Source organism: Peromyscus leucopus, chromosome 6 (genome assembly GCF_004664715.2).
Source record: "Peromyscus leucopus breed LL Stock chromosome 6, UCI_PerLeu_2.1, whole genome shotgun sequence".
NCBI lineage: Eukaryota > Metazoa > Chordata > Mammalia > Rodentia > Cricetidae > Peromyscus > Peromyscus leucopus.
In genome coordinates this window covers 69,627,145-69,644,734 of record NC_051068.1, presented here as the reverse complement: position 1 = coordinate 69,644,734, position 17,590 = coordinate 69,627,145, and the positions used below count along the sequence as shown (strand labels likewise).

Genomic DNA, 17,590 nt, shown 5'->3' with positions numbered 1-17,590 from the left:
AGCTGAGATTGCAGGCCTTCACCAGGACTGGCTTTTAAAAGCTATCTGCTGGGGTTGCGAGACAATGTGGACAAAGGCACCCAGTGCTAAGATGACCAACTGAAGTTGATCCCTAGGACCTCCATGGTGGAAGGAGAGACGAATTCTCCCAAGATGTCACACACACACACACTCCAATAAAATGGATTTTAATAATTACATTTTAAGGGCTGGAGAGATGGCTCAGTGGTTAAGAGCACTGGCTGCTCTTCCGGAGGACCCAGGTTTATTTCCCAGAACTGACAGGGCTCACAACTATCTATAACTCTAGTCCCAAGAGATCTAACACCTTTTTCTATCTTCCAAGAGCACCAGGTACGAACCTGGTGCAGAGACATGCATGCAGGCCATACACTCAGGCCCATAAAATTAAAACCAAAACCAAAACCTGTTTTAAGCTCCCAGGGCTAGAGAGATGGCTCCACAGTTGAGTGCTTTCTCCTCAGTCATGAAGCCTGGAGTTCAGATCCCAGCACCATGTCACAAGACAGGCAGCTCTATAAAGGCCTGTCCCCCCAGCTCCAAGAGAGACGGGAACACTGCTGTTGGATTCCAGCCTAACCAATGCAAGAGCCAGGATCCAGGTTTAGAGAGAGACCTTGTCTCAAAGAAATAGGCAAAATGAGAGAGGAGGACACCCTCTCCTGGCCTCCTTGTCCATGTGTGGCTACATACACACACTCATACACTCACATACATACAATAAATAATATTTTAAAAATAAGTAAGACCTAGCTCCTGATAGGAACTGGGGCAGAAAGATCACCCACACATTCCACATCAGACTGTCCTAAAATGTAAGACACTGGAAAATAAAGGGTTGGGGAGCTGGCTTAGTAGAGAGGCACTTATTCAAGCAAGAGGAGCCATGTTTGGATCCCCAGAACACGCAGAGGCTGGGCAGGTAGGGGACATCCACCTGTAACCCAGGCTCTCCGGGGAATCCCTCCAGGGATTTAAGCTGGCTAGCTAAAACAAGAAGAATTAGTGAGCTATGGGCTCAATTGAGAGACCCTGCCTCAGATTTCCTGAGGAAGATATCCAACGTTCGCTTCAGGCTTCCCCAGAATGCACACACACACACACACACACACACACACACACACACACACACACACAATTATCTTTTAGTGCCCCCCACCCCACCCCCCTTTAAAAGGGCTTCCAGGTTATAGAGAATCTGGTTGGAGAACAAATCGCCACCCTGGAAATCTCACTCTCCACCCGAAAGCCCGCCCCCACGCGAGAGGCTGGGCTCTTGGGCAAACCTGCTCCTTGGGAGGGGAGGTGGCCAAACCTGTTTGAAGATGAGGTTACCTCCCTTCCACACCCCCTGCCTCCTCAGAGGCAAGAGCAGCAGTGAGACAGAAAAGGAAGGAGAGGTGGGGGCCGGGACCACAGCCTCCCCCTTCGCAAAGTGTCCCAAGACCCCAGGACGACTTGTGAAGATGGGCACTATACAAGAAACAGGAAAAAAGACACTGGAAGTAGAGTAAGTAAGGGCCTGGCCTGACTGGAGACAGAGGGAGGGTGTCTCCTACCACCCAGCCTTCCCGGGTTCCTCAAAGAAGAGCATGAAGAGAAGGAATCTGCAGAGAAGGGACAGGGTGGTTGGGGACAGGAAATTAATACAGTATGGAACCAATTCCACAGTTTAAAGTTCCTGTCTTCTAGCTGATAGACACTTTCTCTTCTCTCTCTCTCTCTCTCTCTCTCTCTCTCTCTCTCTCTCTCTCTCTCTCTCTCTCTTTCTCTCTCCTTAATCTAACCCCCACCCTCTCTTAGAATGGCCATTAGGAAACCTGGCCCAGAACCACATTTACAGCCCGGTTCTGCTTCCCAGTGGACCTCTCCTTTCTCCCCGTTCCTGCGCCGTGCTTTCCCAGCACAGCGGAGGAAAGGCAGGGCTGACTAGGTGTCATCTGCGACCGACCGCTTTGCTCAGGGTTAACTGGGCAGGTCCGTCTGGGTTCCAGCCAGCTGTGATGATGTGGGCCGCCTTCCGCTCCTACACCGTAGGTGAAGCCACTAGCATGGAGGCAGGGGGATTACCTGGCCCTTCCCCTCTGCCAAGCACAGCAGCGGGCGAGCTGTGGCAGTCAGGTAGAAAAGGTAGACTATCTGTAGACATAGACGAGTGCCCTCTGGGACGCGTTCTTCACACCGGCGTCTGCCACCTACTGTCTGGCTCCCTTCGGACACTGTTCATGTTGTCTCATGATCTTTTCTTCTGGGGTGGGGGGTGCTGACATCAGGGCTGGGGAGAAAGCAGGAGGAGCTGAAGAGCCAGGAGCCGCCCTGAGACTTGGAGAGCTGGAGCTGAGGGAAGAATGGCAAGATGACGAGTTTCCTAGGTAAGGCTCAGAGCCCTGCCTGGGGCCCTTCCAGAGGACCCGGGTTTGATTCTCAGAACCACATGGTGGCCCACAACCATCCTTTACTCCAGTCTCAAGGGATCTGACACCTTCTTCTGGGCTCCGAGGGCACCAGGCACACATGTGGTGCACAGATAGACGTAGGCAAAACACATACAGGGGAGGGGAAAAGAGACCAGGGAGGAAACAGTTATGGTGGAGGGAGAAAACCGGGCTCCCTGGCTGGGGGCTTGTGTCTAAGTGCCTGTTTAATCCCTCCCCTCTAGATTGCTTCCCGAGGAGGCTAGCCCGACTGGAGATCCCGAAGACCCTCACAGAGACTCACAGGCAGGTAGGGAGAGGAAATTGTAGCTAGCCCCCGAGTTTGAATCTGCTGGGGATGTCGTTCAGGTAGGAGTCCTCACTGTGGCTTCTGTCCCTCAGTCCACTTTCTCCATCTCCCTTTGCCCTATTGGTCACTTCCCTGTCTCAGAAGTCACAGGAATTATCTCCTTTAAATTTTTATTTTAGGTGGCTTTTGTTACTGTTGTTTGTTGGGTTGAAACAGTGTCTCCCTCTGTAACCCTGGCTGGCCTGGAATTCATTTGTAGACCAGGCTGGCCTCGAACTCACAGAGATCCGCCTGTCTCTGCCTCACGAGTGCTGGGATCAAAGGCGTGCACCACCGCCGCCCAGTGACTGAAGTATCTTTTGACAGTCTCAACTCTATAGCCCAGGCTGGCCTGGAACTCATATGTAGTCCGAATTGGCCTCAAACTTGCAGTCATCAGGGCCAGAGAGATGGCTCAGCAGTTAAGAATACTGGCTGCTCTTCTGTTTGATTCCCAGAATCCACACGGTGACTCACAACCATCCTTAACTCTAGTCCCAGGGGATCTGACACCCACTTGCGGGCTCCGAGAGCACCAGGCACACATGCAGTGTACAGACAAACATGCATGAGAAGTATCCACACACATAGAAACGAACAAACAAACAGACAAGCTATCCTCCTGCCTCTGCCTCCCAAATGCTGAAATTGCATGTATGAGCTCCTAGGCCTGGTTTCATGACTTGTGTACAGAGAAGTCCTTGTGTGTTTGTTCGTTTGTTTTGGTAGCCCGGGCTGGCTTTGATCCTCTTGTCTCTTCCTTGGTAGTGTTGGGATCACAGGCATTTGGCTCCACGCCACAAGGGATGTGGCGTCACCATCAGCTCACACGGCTTTTCCGTTTGGGTGTTTCCCCTCCTGTCTTCCAGCCACGGGTACCCCCAGCACCCTGGCCCTGTGTGGCCGGCGCTCTATGCGAAAGCGTCTTTCTGCCCCAGAACTGCAGCTGAAGCTGACTGAGGGAGCCGGGGACACTGGAGCGTCTCCCGCCCACTCGGACTCTTCCTCTTCCGGTGGCAGCCTGGACCTGGAGGTGGATGAGCTGGAGACGCCTTCAGACTCTGAGCAGCTGGACAGTGGACATGAATTTGAATGGGAAGGTGGGAGCAAAGCCAAGGATGCGGCTCATAAAACAGAAGCTGATAGAAAATGCGAGCTCGGGTGGACCGATGGGATGGGATGTTAGGATAACAAGGGGAGGCGAAAGTGTTGGCTCCGCGGTTAAGAGCGCTGGTTGCTCTTCCAGAGGACCTGGGTTCGATTCCCAGCATCCACATGACAGCTGTCTGTAACTACAGTCCCAGGGAATCTGATGTCCTCTTCTGACCTTCAAAGGGAACAGGCATGCGTGTGGTACGCATACATACATGCAGATAAAACACCCATACACATAAATAAAAATTAAAGAGCAGATGATATAGTAACTGAGAGGAGAGAGCAGAAGCATTGATTTCCTCAGAAAGGGGAAGGAACAGCTTTAGAGGGGCTGGGAGGGGAAATTGAGAAAAAGACCGAAGCTGGACATGTGATGCACACCTTTAATCCCAGCACTCAGGAGGCAGAGGCAGGCCGATCTCTGAGAGTTCAAGGCCAGCCTGGGATACATAGTGAGACCTTGTCTCAAAAATCAATAAAAAAGCAAACAGACAAACAAAAGAGAAAAATATTGAGGTTAAAAAAAAAAAGCGTCAGGCAGTGGTAGCGCACACCCTTAATCTCAGCACTCAGGAGGCAGAGGCAGGTGAATCTCTGTGAGTTCGAGGCCAGCCTGGGCTACAGAGCATGTTTCACAGCAGCCAGAGGTGTTGTACAGAGAAAGCCTGTCTCAAAAAAAAAAAAAAAAAAAAAGCCTGTTCCATGCTTTCCTGAACTAGGACTGAATTCTTAATAGTGTTGTGTTTGGGACAGGGTCTCTTTTGTAACCCAGGCTGGTCTCAAACTCAAGACCCTTCTTGTCTTGGCCTCTCAAGTGCTGGGACTAGAGCCACCAGATGCCAGCTGACAGGCCTGGGGTTCTAAGGGCAAAAAGCTGGGGCGGGGAGGCCGCACTCCTGTGGCCCAGCTCTAAGGCTAAGGTGGGAAGATTGCCAGGAGTCGGGACAGTCTAGGCTACAAAAGGAAGCTTGTCTCCTACATGAACTAAATAAACAAACAAATAGAAACACAAGGTACTCCGCTCTCAGGAAATAGTGTTTAGTAGAAATAACTGCCTATAAATAATTGCGGCTGAGAGTTGGGCTCTCTCTGTGTGGATGTTAGGGATTTTGAGGAGACTCTGAAGCAGGGTGTGAAACTCTAAGGGTCGGGTACATCAGGGTTACAGAGGGATGTTCTAGGTAGATGGAGCCGGTCAGGCATGGCACACTGGGGAATCAAAGCACAAACCCTGACTAGACACGAGGGCCTGGGAGGCAGAGGAAGAGTATGAAAAGCTAGTGTTGGGTTAGGCTGGCAGAGTTGGGGTCATGGTGGCCGCTGTGCTAAGGGTGCAGACTTCTGTAGACTAGACAATGAGGAATACAGAAAGTGTTGATCATGGGATGTCTGGTCACATTAATGGCTATAGACTGAAAACAATTTGGGCTGATACCTCCTCCTTGCCCCACAAGCATGAGGACCTGAGTTAGATCCCCACAGCCCATGTTGTAAAAAGCCAGAGCTGGACATGGTTGCTAGCACATATTTCTTTTTCTTTTTTCTTTTTTTTTTTTCAAGACAGGTTTTCTCTGTGTAGCCCTGGCTGTCCTGGAACTCGCTCTGTAGACCAGGCTGGTCTTGGACAATTCCACCTGCCTCTGCCTCCCACTGCTGGGATTAAAGGTGTGCGCCACCACTGCACAGCTGTTGACACAATTCTTTTTTTTTTAAGGATTTATTTATTTATTATGTGTACAGTATTCTGCCTACACACCAGAAGAGGGCACCAGATCAAATTACAGATGGTTGTGAGCCACTATGGGGTTGCTGGGAATTGAACTCAGGACCTCTGGAAGAGTGGCCAATGCTCTTAACCTCTGAGCCATCTCTCCAGCCCTGTTAACACAGTTCTTTAATCCCAACACTCAGGAGGCAGACATAGGCAAATTGCTGTGAGTTCAAGGCCAGCCTGATCTACATATTGATTTTCAGGACAGCCAAGGATAAGCAGAAACATCCTGTCTCCAAAAACCAACACAACACACACACACACACACACACACACACACAACAACACACAAAACAACAACAACAAGAAAACAAACAAAAAATGATTAACCAAGAAAACTGTCGCCCTTAATACATAGTGAATTCGAGGCTAGCCTGGTCAACAACCAGAGTGAGTTCCAGGGCAGCCAGAGCTACAGAGTAAAACCCGTCTCAAAAAGAGAAGAAAGAAAGAAAGAAGTGTGTAAGTTGGATGCTATGAAGCACACTCATAATCCCAGCTACTGGGGAGGCTGGGGTGGGAGGATTGATTGTAGTTCAATACCTACATGGAATACATATTGAGACTAAAAAAAAAAAAAAAAAAGGTCTGGGAATGTAGTTTAGTTCAGAGCGCTGCTTGCCTGCTTGCCTATCATGCACAGAGTGCGGGGTTTGATCCCTAGTAGAAACCATACATCATTGGTTACACAGTGAGTTGAGGACCAGTCCAGACAGCTTGAGACTGAGAAGAGAGAGGGGGAGAGAGAGGAGAGAACATCTAAGGGTACAGGGAAAGCTAAGAAGGGCTAGAAGAAGGACACAAAGAGTTGAGTTAGTTGGATAAACTGAGAGCCAATTAAAATATTGAAACATGAGAGATTAAATAGTAAATTCAGCAAGGTGCAGTAGTGGACGCCTGTAATCGTAGCACTCAAGCTGGGCAGTGGTGGTGCACGCCTTTAATCCCAGCTCTCGGGAGGCAGAGGCAGGCAGATCTCTGTGAGTTCGAGGCCAGCCTGGTCTACAGAGTGACTTCCAGGAAAGGCTCCAAAGCTACACAGAGAAACCCTGTCCAGAAAAATAAATAAATAAACAAATAAATAATAATAATAAATCCTAGCACTCAGGAAGCTGAGGCAGAAGGATCACGAGTTGGAGACTAGCCTGAGCCACATAGTGAAGACTTTCTCTCGGAGACTCAAACAAACAAACAAACACTGAGGAGTAAACTCTAGCAATCCAGGCGAATTACAAGAAATCTGCCCTGTGCACGCCCCCACCTGCGTTTTAGATGATTTGCCCCGAGCAGAAGGCCTGGGGGCCAGTGAGGCAGCTGAAAGGCTGGGCCGGGGTTGCGTGTGGGACGTGGCTGGAGAAGACGGTCATCGCTGGAGGGTGTTCCGAACAGGACAGCGAGAGCAGCGAGTGGACATGACCATCATCGAGCCCTACAAGAAAGTGCTGTCTCATGGAGGTAAGGGCCAAGGCAACCCCAGGAGGCAAGCTATGCTGGGCCGGTGAGAAAGGTGCTTGCTGTGCGCGCCTGGGAACCTGAGTTTGATCCCCAGAGCCGGGGAGCGGTACAAGGCGAGAAATAACTCCGTGAAAGTTGTCCTCTGACCCCACACAGACCCATGCATGCACATACACAATGGTAACAAATGAAAACAGCAGTTATAGTAACAGTTGTGCTGGCCCGGCAGGTAAGAGCGCCTGCCGCTCTGCACAGCACCTGGGCTTGCTTCCCAGCAATCACATGACAGCTCCCAACGGTCGGTCGGTAACTCCGGTTCCAGGGGAATCTCACAAGCTCCTCTCTTCCCCACAGGGCACACACATACGTGCAGGCAGCACACTCACACACAAAATAAAGAACCACCCACCCGCAGAAAAGCCTCTTGACTCACGAGCCTTAGCCGGAGACTCAGTTGTTAGCATCCCTCCTGTGACTTCCAAAGACCCTCAGTGTCCCTCATCTTAAACAGAAGTACTGTCCGTCTACAGATTGAGTGAATTTTCCTCGGCTTGGTCCCCAGGTTACCATGGTGATGGCCTCAATGCTGTCATCCTCTTCGCTTCCTGCTACCTCCCCCGAAGCAGCATTCCCAACTACACCAATGTCATGGAACACTTGTTCAGGTGAGGCGGAAACCTGACCGTGAGGCGGAAACCTGACCGGGCTTGTAAAGGGGGCCAAGGGAAGGGAGTGGGAAAGACCCCCGTCCCAAATCAGTAGCTGCCTGGAGAAGCTCTCCAAAAGCACACAGCACACACCTTCCCTGAAATGTTGTTCCCCAGGTATATGGTGGGAACTTTGGAGCTGCTGGTAGCTGAAAATTATCTGCTTGTCCACTTGAGTGGAGGCACAAGCAGGGCCCAAGTGCCACCCCTGGGCTGGATACGCCAGTGTTACCGCACCCTGGATAGGAGGTGAGACCCCGGGCACCAGGGGGGGACGCAGCTCTCCTCCGTGTCTTCCCACTTTTCCTCGTTTTCCCTTTGACCCTTTGCTGTTCCCTTTTTTTTCTTTTCTGAGAATGATTTGCTGTGTGGCGCCTGTTGTCCTCAAATTCAAGGCCTCTTGAGGAGTCACCGGCCTGAGTCACCATGCCTGACTCCCTTCTCCCTTCTGCATCTCTTTGGAAGTGTCTCCTGTTGTATCCTGCAGAGTCAGGGATGTCTGGCCCTTAGGACTCAGTCGCTACACTTTGGACAGGTCCCTTATTTTCCTGCTCAGGTTCCTTGTGCGTCCCCCGGCATGTGGCTGGTCACAGAGTCACTTCCCCTCCCCCAGTCTTACCACTTCCTTTCCACACCTCCACTGCTTTCTCTCCCTCTTCCTTCCTCCAGGATGTGTGAACCACACCCCCCCCCATCTTGTCCTTTTTCTCCTTTGTTTCCTCATCATTTATTTATTTCATTATCTATTTTTGTTTTTGGTTTTTCAAGACAGGCTTTCTCTGTGTAACAATCCTGGTTGTCCTGGATCTCGCTCTGTAGACCAGGCTTGGCCTCAAACTCACAAAGATCCTCCTGCCTCTGACTTCTTAGGGATTAAAAGCGTGCGCCACCACCGCCCGGCCCATTTATTTATTTTTCAATTGGAGACAGGGTCTCATTTAATCCAGGCTGGTCCTGAACTATCTGTGTAACCAAATGTAATCGTGAACTCCTGGTCTTCCTGCCTCTCTACCTCCCCAGTGCTTAGATCACAGGTGCTATCACTATGCCTGGCTTGGCCATCTCACCCTTCCTGAATTTTCTTCCTTCTTGCATCTTTTCCACTTTTTCCTCCTTGCTGATCTTTTCCCTCCTACTTAAGAGCTTTGTTGTTTCTTGTTTAGGGAAGGGGTTTATTATTTTTTTTAAAGATTTATTTATTATGGGGCTGGAGAGATGGCTCAGAGGTTAAGAGCACTGACTGCTCTTCCAAAGGTCCTGAGTTCAATTCCCAGCAACCACATGGTGGCTCACAACCATCCGTAATGAGATCTGGTGCCCTCTTCTGGCCTGCAGTCATACATGCTGTATACATAATAAATAAATAAATCTTTTTAAAAAAAGATTTATTTATTATTTAATGTGCACCGGAGTTTTGTGTGTATATATATATATATTCTGTGTGAAGGTGTCGGATCCCTGGAACTGGAGTTACAGACAGTTGTGAGCTGCCATGTGGGTGCTGGGAATTGAACCTGGGTCCTCTGGGTAAACAGTCCATGCTCTTAACCGCGGAGCTATCTCTCCAGCCCCAGGGGTTTACTTTATATAGGGGGTCGGGGAGCCTAGGTTGGCTTCAAACTCTCAATGTAGCCCTAGTTGGCCTTGAATTCCTGGTCCTCTTGCCTCTCCTGAGGTCTCAGCGGAGTGCTGAAATCACAGGCATCGCTACCCCTGACTTCCACTTGGAGTTTTAGTGTTCCCTGGGCTGCATAGTGGAAAAGATGGAGACGTTTGCCAAAGGGATTTATGTGGGCTGCAGAGAAAGGAATTGCAGAGATGGGGGTACTATAAAGAAACATTCCCCTAAACATGGAGTACAGATGTCTGAATAAATCGGGACAAGCTCAGGGCATGGGGATCAGGCACAACTGCCAGAGAACTTCGGGAGAGACACCAAGGAGCCTGTAGCATAGATGACAACCCACCTGTTCTTCACGGACAAAGGTGGAACAGGGAACATCTGTGATCATATTGGATTCTTCCTCAGGCTTCGGAAAAACCTTCGAGCCCTGGTGGTTGTCCACGCCACGTGGTATGTGAAGGCGTTCCTGGCACTGGTTCGGCCCTTTATCAGGTACTAGTTCAAGACCCAAGGCCGTCGCTTTCTCTGTTGTCTATTGTGACATTAAGGGGGTCTTACCCTACTCTCTTCCTAACCTTACCATTCTGCTCGCTACATCTCCCTCTGTGACATCCTCCAGGATCACTCTCCCAGTACAAAACATAATTGCTTTATTCTCTCTCTTCAGTTCCAAGTTCACACGAAAGATCCGATTTCTGGACAGCCTTGGGGAGCTGGCCCAACTCATCTCCCTAGACCAAGTCCACATCCCTGAAGTTGTCAGACAGTGAGTCCTGCCCTTAAGGACGCTGGTTTGGGAATGGGATGTCTGAAGCCAATCCTGTGTCTCGACGTCTCTGAGAGATACAAAGAACTAAGACGCACAGGCCCTGCTTTGGGCTGTTTCAGTGGGAAAACTGCATAGAGAAAAAATGAATACTATTATATTTGTCGGGAACATGAAGGGGGCCGTGAGATGACTCAGGGGGTAAAGGTACTCACTGACAAGCTTAACTTTGACCCCCAAACCTACATGGTAGAATAAATCCATGGCACGCATTTATAAATAAATGTAAACAAAATTTAAAGAACGATGAAAAAATATTATTATGCAAGAGACACTGACGGGGGCATCCAACAATCCCAGCACGGGAGACGCAGGAGGTCTGGTGCAGCCTTACAAATTACGAAGAGGTAAGGCAGCAGCCAAGAGAAACTATCCAGTCGGGAGTGTGTTAGGGAGCAGGAGATGGGAAGGGACCCGGGCCCCCAATTTCTAGCTCCTCCAATTCGCCTACTTCTTTCCCCATAACAGAGGAGTAAGAACCCCCAAATCCTGAACCCTGAACTCCTTCCCCCCACCTCTCTGTAGGCTGGACCAGGATCTCCACGGCTCAAGAGGCACTTAACTGGAACTGGACAAAGGGCCGTAGAAGCAGGCCAAGATGGCGATCGCTCTGCACACTGGAGCTGTTCCGTAAACCATCTCATCCTGAACTAGGCCCCCACCCCCGTTCCACTGGATCCTCGCTTCCCGGCGGATACCCTCTTCTGGACACTGCCTTCAAGCTGGGTTTTGAGGGTGGGAACCCCATACATGGGGTGGCTTGCATTTTGGCATTTCAGGAAGGAAGAGGTGGTGTGGCCACGGAAGTGCAGAGCTCTGGGTTTTAATTCTGCTTTAACTATAAAACGTGTGGGTCTCGGTTTTCTTCTCTGTAATCAAAACCTCTGGGATCCTTCCCGTCTTGGTCATCTTAGCGGTCTTTTGAGGGGAGGTGGCGGGAAGGTGAAGGCTTATAACCAACAACCACAGCCAGCCTGTCTGCTGGATCCCAGGAGCCAGCTTGCAAAATCTCGAAGAGCCAACCCCTTCTTAGTCTGCTGCCTGTGATCCTGGGAAGGACTGCTGTCATAGCCTGTTTTCACCCTTGTTAGTAAATTCAGACCTGTGGCCTTTAATAAACCGTGATGAGAGATTGAAGTCGAACAAGTTTCCCCCCCAGGTCCTTACATCATAATTCACCTTTCGGTTCTGGCGCAGAATTCTTGCTTGCCAGGGTTCCTCAGGATTTTTAGCTCAGCCCCTGGGGCTGCTGGCCCTGCTCGGGAAGAGCGCTTAGGGGGAAGGGCGTGGTGGCACGCGCCTTGGAGCACCCTCCTGGTCGGTTCAAACGACCTCTAGACCTGGCAGGTTGGTGGAGAGCGGAAGGGAGGGAGAGAAGGTAGGAGCCTGGGCCTACCTCTCGACCCCAAGCCTCCCAGCCCCATGGTCCCCGCCGCCTGCATGCTGCTCTGGACCCTGCTGCTTAGTCTGGGGCCCCGGGCGGCGGGGGCCCAAGACCAGACGTCAAACCCGACCGCCACCCCAAACTCCCCGACGACTGGGTTGCAGAGCATCAGCTTCCGCTTTGGGGGCCCCGCCCGCAGCCGCCGGAGCACAAGCATCACCTCCCAGAACAGTGTACCCCAGAAGATGAAGGTAACTCTGGAGGATGATAACGATGCCCTGGCGGTTGCTGACCGCCTGGCGGCGCCGGCAGCCGCCGAGCTCCTGTCCACGGTGACAGGCACTAGCCGGTCGTCAATGGTCGACCCCATTGAGTATGAGGAGGATGGCTCCTTGGAAGAGGGAGTCGTGATTGATGCCAGAAAAACCACCTTCCCTTTGACTCTCATTTCGACCCACAATACTGGGGGAAGTTCTACCACCACCGGGAGAGTTTCAGCCAATAGCCAGGATCCAGAGATTAGGATGACCACCGAACTGACACCCCTCACTTCAAAGCCTACCGTGGACATGACTACTATGGACGTGACTTCCGAGATCACCGGGCGCCAGTGGTCCACACCTGGCTCCACCCCCGCCTCGTGGCCACCACCCTCACCCACAGCCATGCCATCTCCGGAGGATCTGCGGGTGATGCTGCTGCCTTGGGGCCCATGGCACTGTCACTGTAAGTCGGGGACCATGAGCAGGAGCCGCGCCGGAAAGCTGCATGGCCTTTCTGGGCGTCTTCGAGTAGGGGCACTGAGCGAACTCCGCACAGAGCACCGGCCTTGCACCTATCAGCAATGTCCTTGCAACAAGCTCCGGGAGGAGTGCCCTCTGGACTCGAGTCTCTGTCCCGACAGCGGCTGCATCTCTCATACCACCTTGCTCAGCACCTCTCCACCGGTCCCTGTCCACCTGAGACGCAGACCCATCCTCCCACTCACGAGCCCGAGCCCGAGCCCAGCTCTTGCCTTTTGGAAACGTGTCAAGATCGGCCTAGAGGATATCTGGAATAGCCTTTCTTCAGTGTTCACAGAGATGCAGCCAGTAAGTTGTTTGGCTGATGAGCCAGGACCTGCCTTGATGAATCAGAAAAGCCCCGATGTCCCAAAGCCTGTTGCTAACACGGCCGGTGTACTTAGAGCAGCTGTTGCTGACTTACCCGTTCAGTTACTGAGTCATAACCTGCGCTGGTTATTCTTGGCCCATTCTGTGTTTTGTTGGGTGCGCTTGGGGTGCGTATGCACTGGGGCCTGAGTCTCTACCTCACACCTGGTAGGTGGTAGGCAGTCTTCTACCACTGAATCACACTGCCATCTCCACTTTGCTTTTCCCCCAACCCGTGCCTTTTTTTTTTTTTTTTTTTTTTTTTTTTTTTTTTTTTTTTTTGAGACCAGCTCCCCACTATCTTGTCTAGGCTGGCCTGTGACTCCTGGGCTGAGGTGATTCTCTCAACACCTTAAACTTCACTATAGTGGGAGGCTCAGCTAACTCACAGAGATCCACCTGCCTCTGCCTTCCAAGTGCAGGGATTAAAGGCGAGCGACACCATGCCCTCCCTGAAAGACAGTTTCTTGGTTTGTTTGTTTGTTTGAGACAGGGTCTCTCTATGTAACCCTGGCTGTCCTAGAACTCACTATGTAGACCAGGCTGGCCTTGAACTCAAACAAATCCTTCTGCTCTGCTGGAATTAAAGTTGTGTGCCATTGTGACTTTTTTTTTTTTTTTTTTTTTTTTGGTTTTTCAAGACAGGGTTTCTCTGTGTAGCTTTGCACTTTCCTGGAACTCGATTTGGAGACCAGGCTGGCCTCGAACTCACAGAGATCTGCCTGCCTCTGCCTCCTGAGTGCTGGGATTAAAGGCGTTTGGACGTGACTTTTTTTTTTAACATTTGTGTGCATGTCTGTTATGTGTGAGTGGAGGTCACTGTGGAGGTCACAGGACAACTTGTGGTAGCTAGTTTTCTCATGCCACCATGTGATTTCCAGTATCAAACTCAGGTTGTTAGGCTTGGAATGATCTCACCAGCCCAAGACCATCTCTTATAGCCTGGGATGGCCTTGAACTCTCGGTGTAGCCAAGGATGAACTCACTCCTATAGTGCTGGGATAACAGATGTGTAGCATTGTGTCTTGTCACTTCTTGAACAAATACTGGTCATTTAGCTGTGTCTCACTGGTCAGCAGCCAAATATAGACTTCTTTTAAATTGACACACGCCTTTAATCCTAGCACTTGGGAGGCAGAGACAGATAGATCTCTGTGAGTCTGAGACCAGCCTGGTCTATAGGGTAAGTTCCAGGACAGCCAAGACTACACAGAGAAACTCTTGTCTCAAAACACCCCCTGATGCCCCCCCAAAAAACACTGCTTTTTACCTTTTTTCTTTTTGAGAGTCTTAGCAGGTAGTTCTGGCTGACCTCCAACTGACTACAATTTTTCTCAACATGCTTGGCTGTAAAGACTCAATTCATAGACAATGGACATGGGACATATCAACCAATTAATGATTAACATGAGGGTTTATGTTTTGTTTTGTTTTTGTTTTTGTTTTTTCCTTCAAGACAGGTTTTCTCTGTGTATCCCTGGCTGTCCTGGAACTCACTCTGTAGCCCAGGCTGGCCTTGAACTCAGAGATCTGCCTGCCTCTGCCTCCCAAGTGCTGGGATTAAAGGCATGCACCACCACCACCACCACCACCACCACCACCACCACCACCACCACCGCCGCCTAAGTTTTAAAAAGTCATTGTGCAAGGCCGGGCAGTGGTGGCGTATGCCTTTAATCCCAGAACTCGGGAGGCAGAGCCAGGTGGATCTCTGTGAGTTCGAGGCCAGCCTGGGCTACCAAGTGAGTCCCAGGAAAGGCGCAAAGCTACACAGAGAAACCCTGTCTTGAAAAACAAAAACAAAACAAAACAAAACAAATCATTGTGCAAGGGTGTTTTTCCTGGATCTATGTCTGTGTACCATACATTCCTGGTTCCCGTGGAAACCAGAAAAGGGATGAGTCCCTGGAACTGTTGTTACAGATGGTTGAGCTGAACTCATGTCCTCTGGAAGAGCAGCCGGTGCTCCTAACCACTGAGCCATCTCTCCCTCCAACTCTGATTAACAGTTTTAACTTACTGCATTGTAACAGTAACAGCTAGTATCTGAGGTCTCACTCTGGATATGGCACTTGGATCTGTCCTCAGCTTATAGGGTCGTATCCTGTTTACAGGTGAAGAAACAGGTTTACAAGCTAGTAGGGCTGGGTAGTTCAGTGGTCTTGCCTAGTACATGCAAAGGTGATAGGTTCAGTCCCATCACTGAAGAAAGAAAATAGTGACAGAGGCACAAAACTGGAGCTTTTCTACCAGTACCCATGTTCCCAAAGGACTGTCCTTTTGAGACTCTACCCAGCAACTTAAAATTTCACAAAGAAGCTGGGTGTGATGGTGCCACCTTTAATCCCAGCACTCGGGAGGCAGAAGCAGCCAGCTCTCTGTGAGTTCGAGGACAGCCAGAGCTACATAGTGAGACCCTGACTTAAACCAACAGTAAACAAGTTACTGAAGGTTGAGACTGACTCTGGTCAGTTGCCAGGCATGACTGGCAGGGCAAAGGCCGTCCGCACAGGGCCCACTTGGTGATTTGCTGGTTTCTATTTTTGTTTTCCTCCTAGTGAGTCCAATTCTATTTTTAATAGAAACATAAAGCACTTGGGGGCGGGAGATTTATGCAGCTCCGTTAGTAGGGTGCTAACCTAGTGTTCCGAAGTCCTTGTGCATGGGGTGCACACTTATAATCGGGTTGGTAGGTAGAGGGAAGAGAGAAGTCCCCGATCAGTGGACTGGAAATACAGCTCGGTGCTTTAGAGCATTTACTGCTCTTCCAAAGGACACCAGTTCAATTTCCAACACACCTATCAGGCACTCACAACCACCTTATAACTCCTGCTTGAGGGGGATCCAACACCCTGGGCTCTGTGGGCAACTGTACTCTCAGGCACACACACACACACACACACACACACACACACACACACACACACACACAAACTTAAAAAGTTCAAAATAAACAACCCCCCCTCCAAAAAAAATAAAAATATCTTCCCATCCCGCCAGGGAGGTGACTTGGTAAGTGCTTACTGCGCATGCCTAATGACGAGTTCCATCCCCAGAACCCATATGAAAACCCAGATGTGGAGGCACACATCTGCAATCCCAGCACTCATATGGTGATGGGAGGTAGGGGACATAATTGGCCTGAAACAGAAATGGGATACTGTCTGAAAAAACAAGAAGGAAGGAGAAACACTCTCAAAAAGCTGACCCCTGAATCCACACATGTGCCACTGTATAAACATGTCCTCATTCCCACAAAAAAAAACTTTTCTCTTTTTAAGACAGGGTCTATATAGCCTTGGCTGGGCTGGAACTTACAATATAGAGTAGGCTGGCCTCAAGCCCCAAATGCTAAGATTAAAGGTGTATGTTACCATACCTGACCAACTCAAAACAAATTTGTTTTAATCTGTTTTCACTTTTCTTATTTTATTTTTTTAATTTTATGTGCATTGATGTTTTGCCTGCATGTATATCAGTATAAATGTGTCGGATTCCCTGGAACTGGAGTTACAGATAGTTGTGACTGCCATGTGGGTACTGGAAATTGAACCCCGGTCCTCTGGAAGAGCAGCCACTATTCTTAACCACTGAGCCATCTCTCCAGCCCCAACAAATCTTTTTTTTTTTTTTTTTTTTTTTTTAAATCAAGGCCAGGCTGGGCTATACAAGACCTTGTTTTTGTTTTTTTGGGTTTTTTTTTGTTTTGTTTTTTAAAAACTAAACAAAATAAGTGAAGAAACAGAGAGAGAAAGCAGAGCTGTGGAGATGGTCTAGTGGATAAAATGCTTGCTGAGCAACCAGAGGAAAGTTCAGATCCCCAGGCACCTCCATAAGTCACGTGTGTGTCCTCGGGTTCAGCGAGAACTTGCTTCAGTGAGCAGTGGTCAAGGAGACACCTTGACTCCTGACACACACACAGGAACATGTGCACTCTCTTGAACACACATACACACACACACACACACACACACACACACACACACACACACACCACACCAAACCAAACCAGCAAAGTTGAGGAAATGGTTTGTAGAGGGTAAAGCAGGGAAAAGAATGTAGATGTGATTATAATCTCTCCTTTTCTATTTTCTTACCTTCCCCAGATAGAAAGAAATCAGAGGTAATGGCCACGTCACCTTCAAGAGGAGATATCTGCATTGTAACCTCCCGTTTCAACCCCAGCACCCACTACATTATTTTTAATACAGAAAAAAAAAACCCATAAAAACCACATTATTTTGGTCTCATTTTTCTTTTTGGTGGTGACTGGGTCAAACCCAGGGTTCTGCACATGCTAGGCAAACACTCTTCCACTGGTCTTGTATCTTTTTTGGTTTTTCCAGACAGAAGACAGGTTTTCTCTGTGTAGCCCTGGCTGTCCTGGAACTTGCTCTGTAGACCTGGCTGGCCTCAAACTTGGAGATCCACCTGCCTCTGCCTCCCAAGTGCTGGGATTAAAGGTGTGGGTCACCACTAGCTGGCTGGTCTTATGTCCTTACAGAAATACTTCCTCAGGGACCTTAGAGCCAGCAGCCTCCAGCTTGTTCCTCTATTCTGTCTGCCGCTCATCTTCCTCACCCCCAGCACTGTTTAAAACAAATCCATTTTTTGAGGCAGGGTCTGACGTCATAGTCCCAGCCAGCCTGGAACTTGCTGTGCAGATCAGAATGGCCTCAAACTCAGAGATCTGCCAACCTCTTGAATGCTGGTTAAAGGTGTGTGCCATCACA

At 49.8% G+C, this 17,590-nt stretch overlaps 2 protein-coding genes across 3 annotated transcripts; both read left to right on the top strand.

The window, feature by feature from the left end:
- The first annotated feature begins 1,329 nt into the window (after positions 1 to 1,329).
- On the top strand, positions 1,330 to 11,465 carry Bnipl (BCL2 interacting protein like). Of its 2 annotated transcripts, XM_037206884.1 has the most exons (10): positions 1,330 to 1,531; positions 2,295 to 2,393; positions 2,681 to 2,745; positions 3,654 to 3,884; positions 6,983 to 7,165; positions 7,728 to 7,830; positions 7,990 to 8,121; positions 9,902 to 9,988; positions 10,164 to 10,262; positions 10,848 to 11,465. In XM_037206884.1, the coding sequence occupies exons 1-10, from the start codon at positions 1,347 to 1,349 to the stop codon at positions 10,882 to 10,884; spliced, it is 1,221 nt and encodes a 406-aa protein (XP_037062779.1). In that variant the 5' UTR covers positions 1,330 to 1,346; the 3' UTR covers positions 10,885 to 11,465. The 2 variants fall into 2 exon arrangements, with proteins under 2 accessions (XP_037062779.1, XP_037062780.1); XM_037206885.1 differs by lacking the exons at positions 1,330 to 1,531; positions 2,295 to 2,393; positions 2,681 to 2,745 and adding an exon at positions 3,068 to 3,097 and having other exon boundaries at positions 3,286 to 3,884.
- An 81-nt stretch (positions 11,466 to 11,546) lies between these two features.
- C6H1orf56 (chromosome 6 C1orf56 homolog) lies at positions 11,547 to 17,096 on the top strand. The gene is made up of 2 exons (XM_028857444.2): positions 11,547 to 12,797; positions 16,964 to 17,096. The coding sequence occupies exons 1-2, from the start codon at positions 11,745 to 11,747 to the stop codon at positions 16,982 to 16,984; spliced, it is 1,074 nt and encodes a 357-aa protein (XP_028713277.1). The 5' UTR covers positions 11,547 to 11,744; the 3' UTR covers positions 16,985 to 17,096.
- The last annotated feature ends 494 nt before the right edge of the window (positions 17,097 to 17,590 follow it).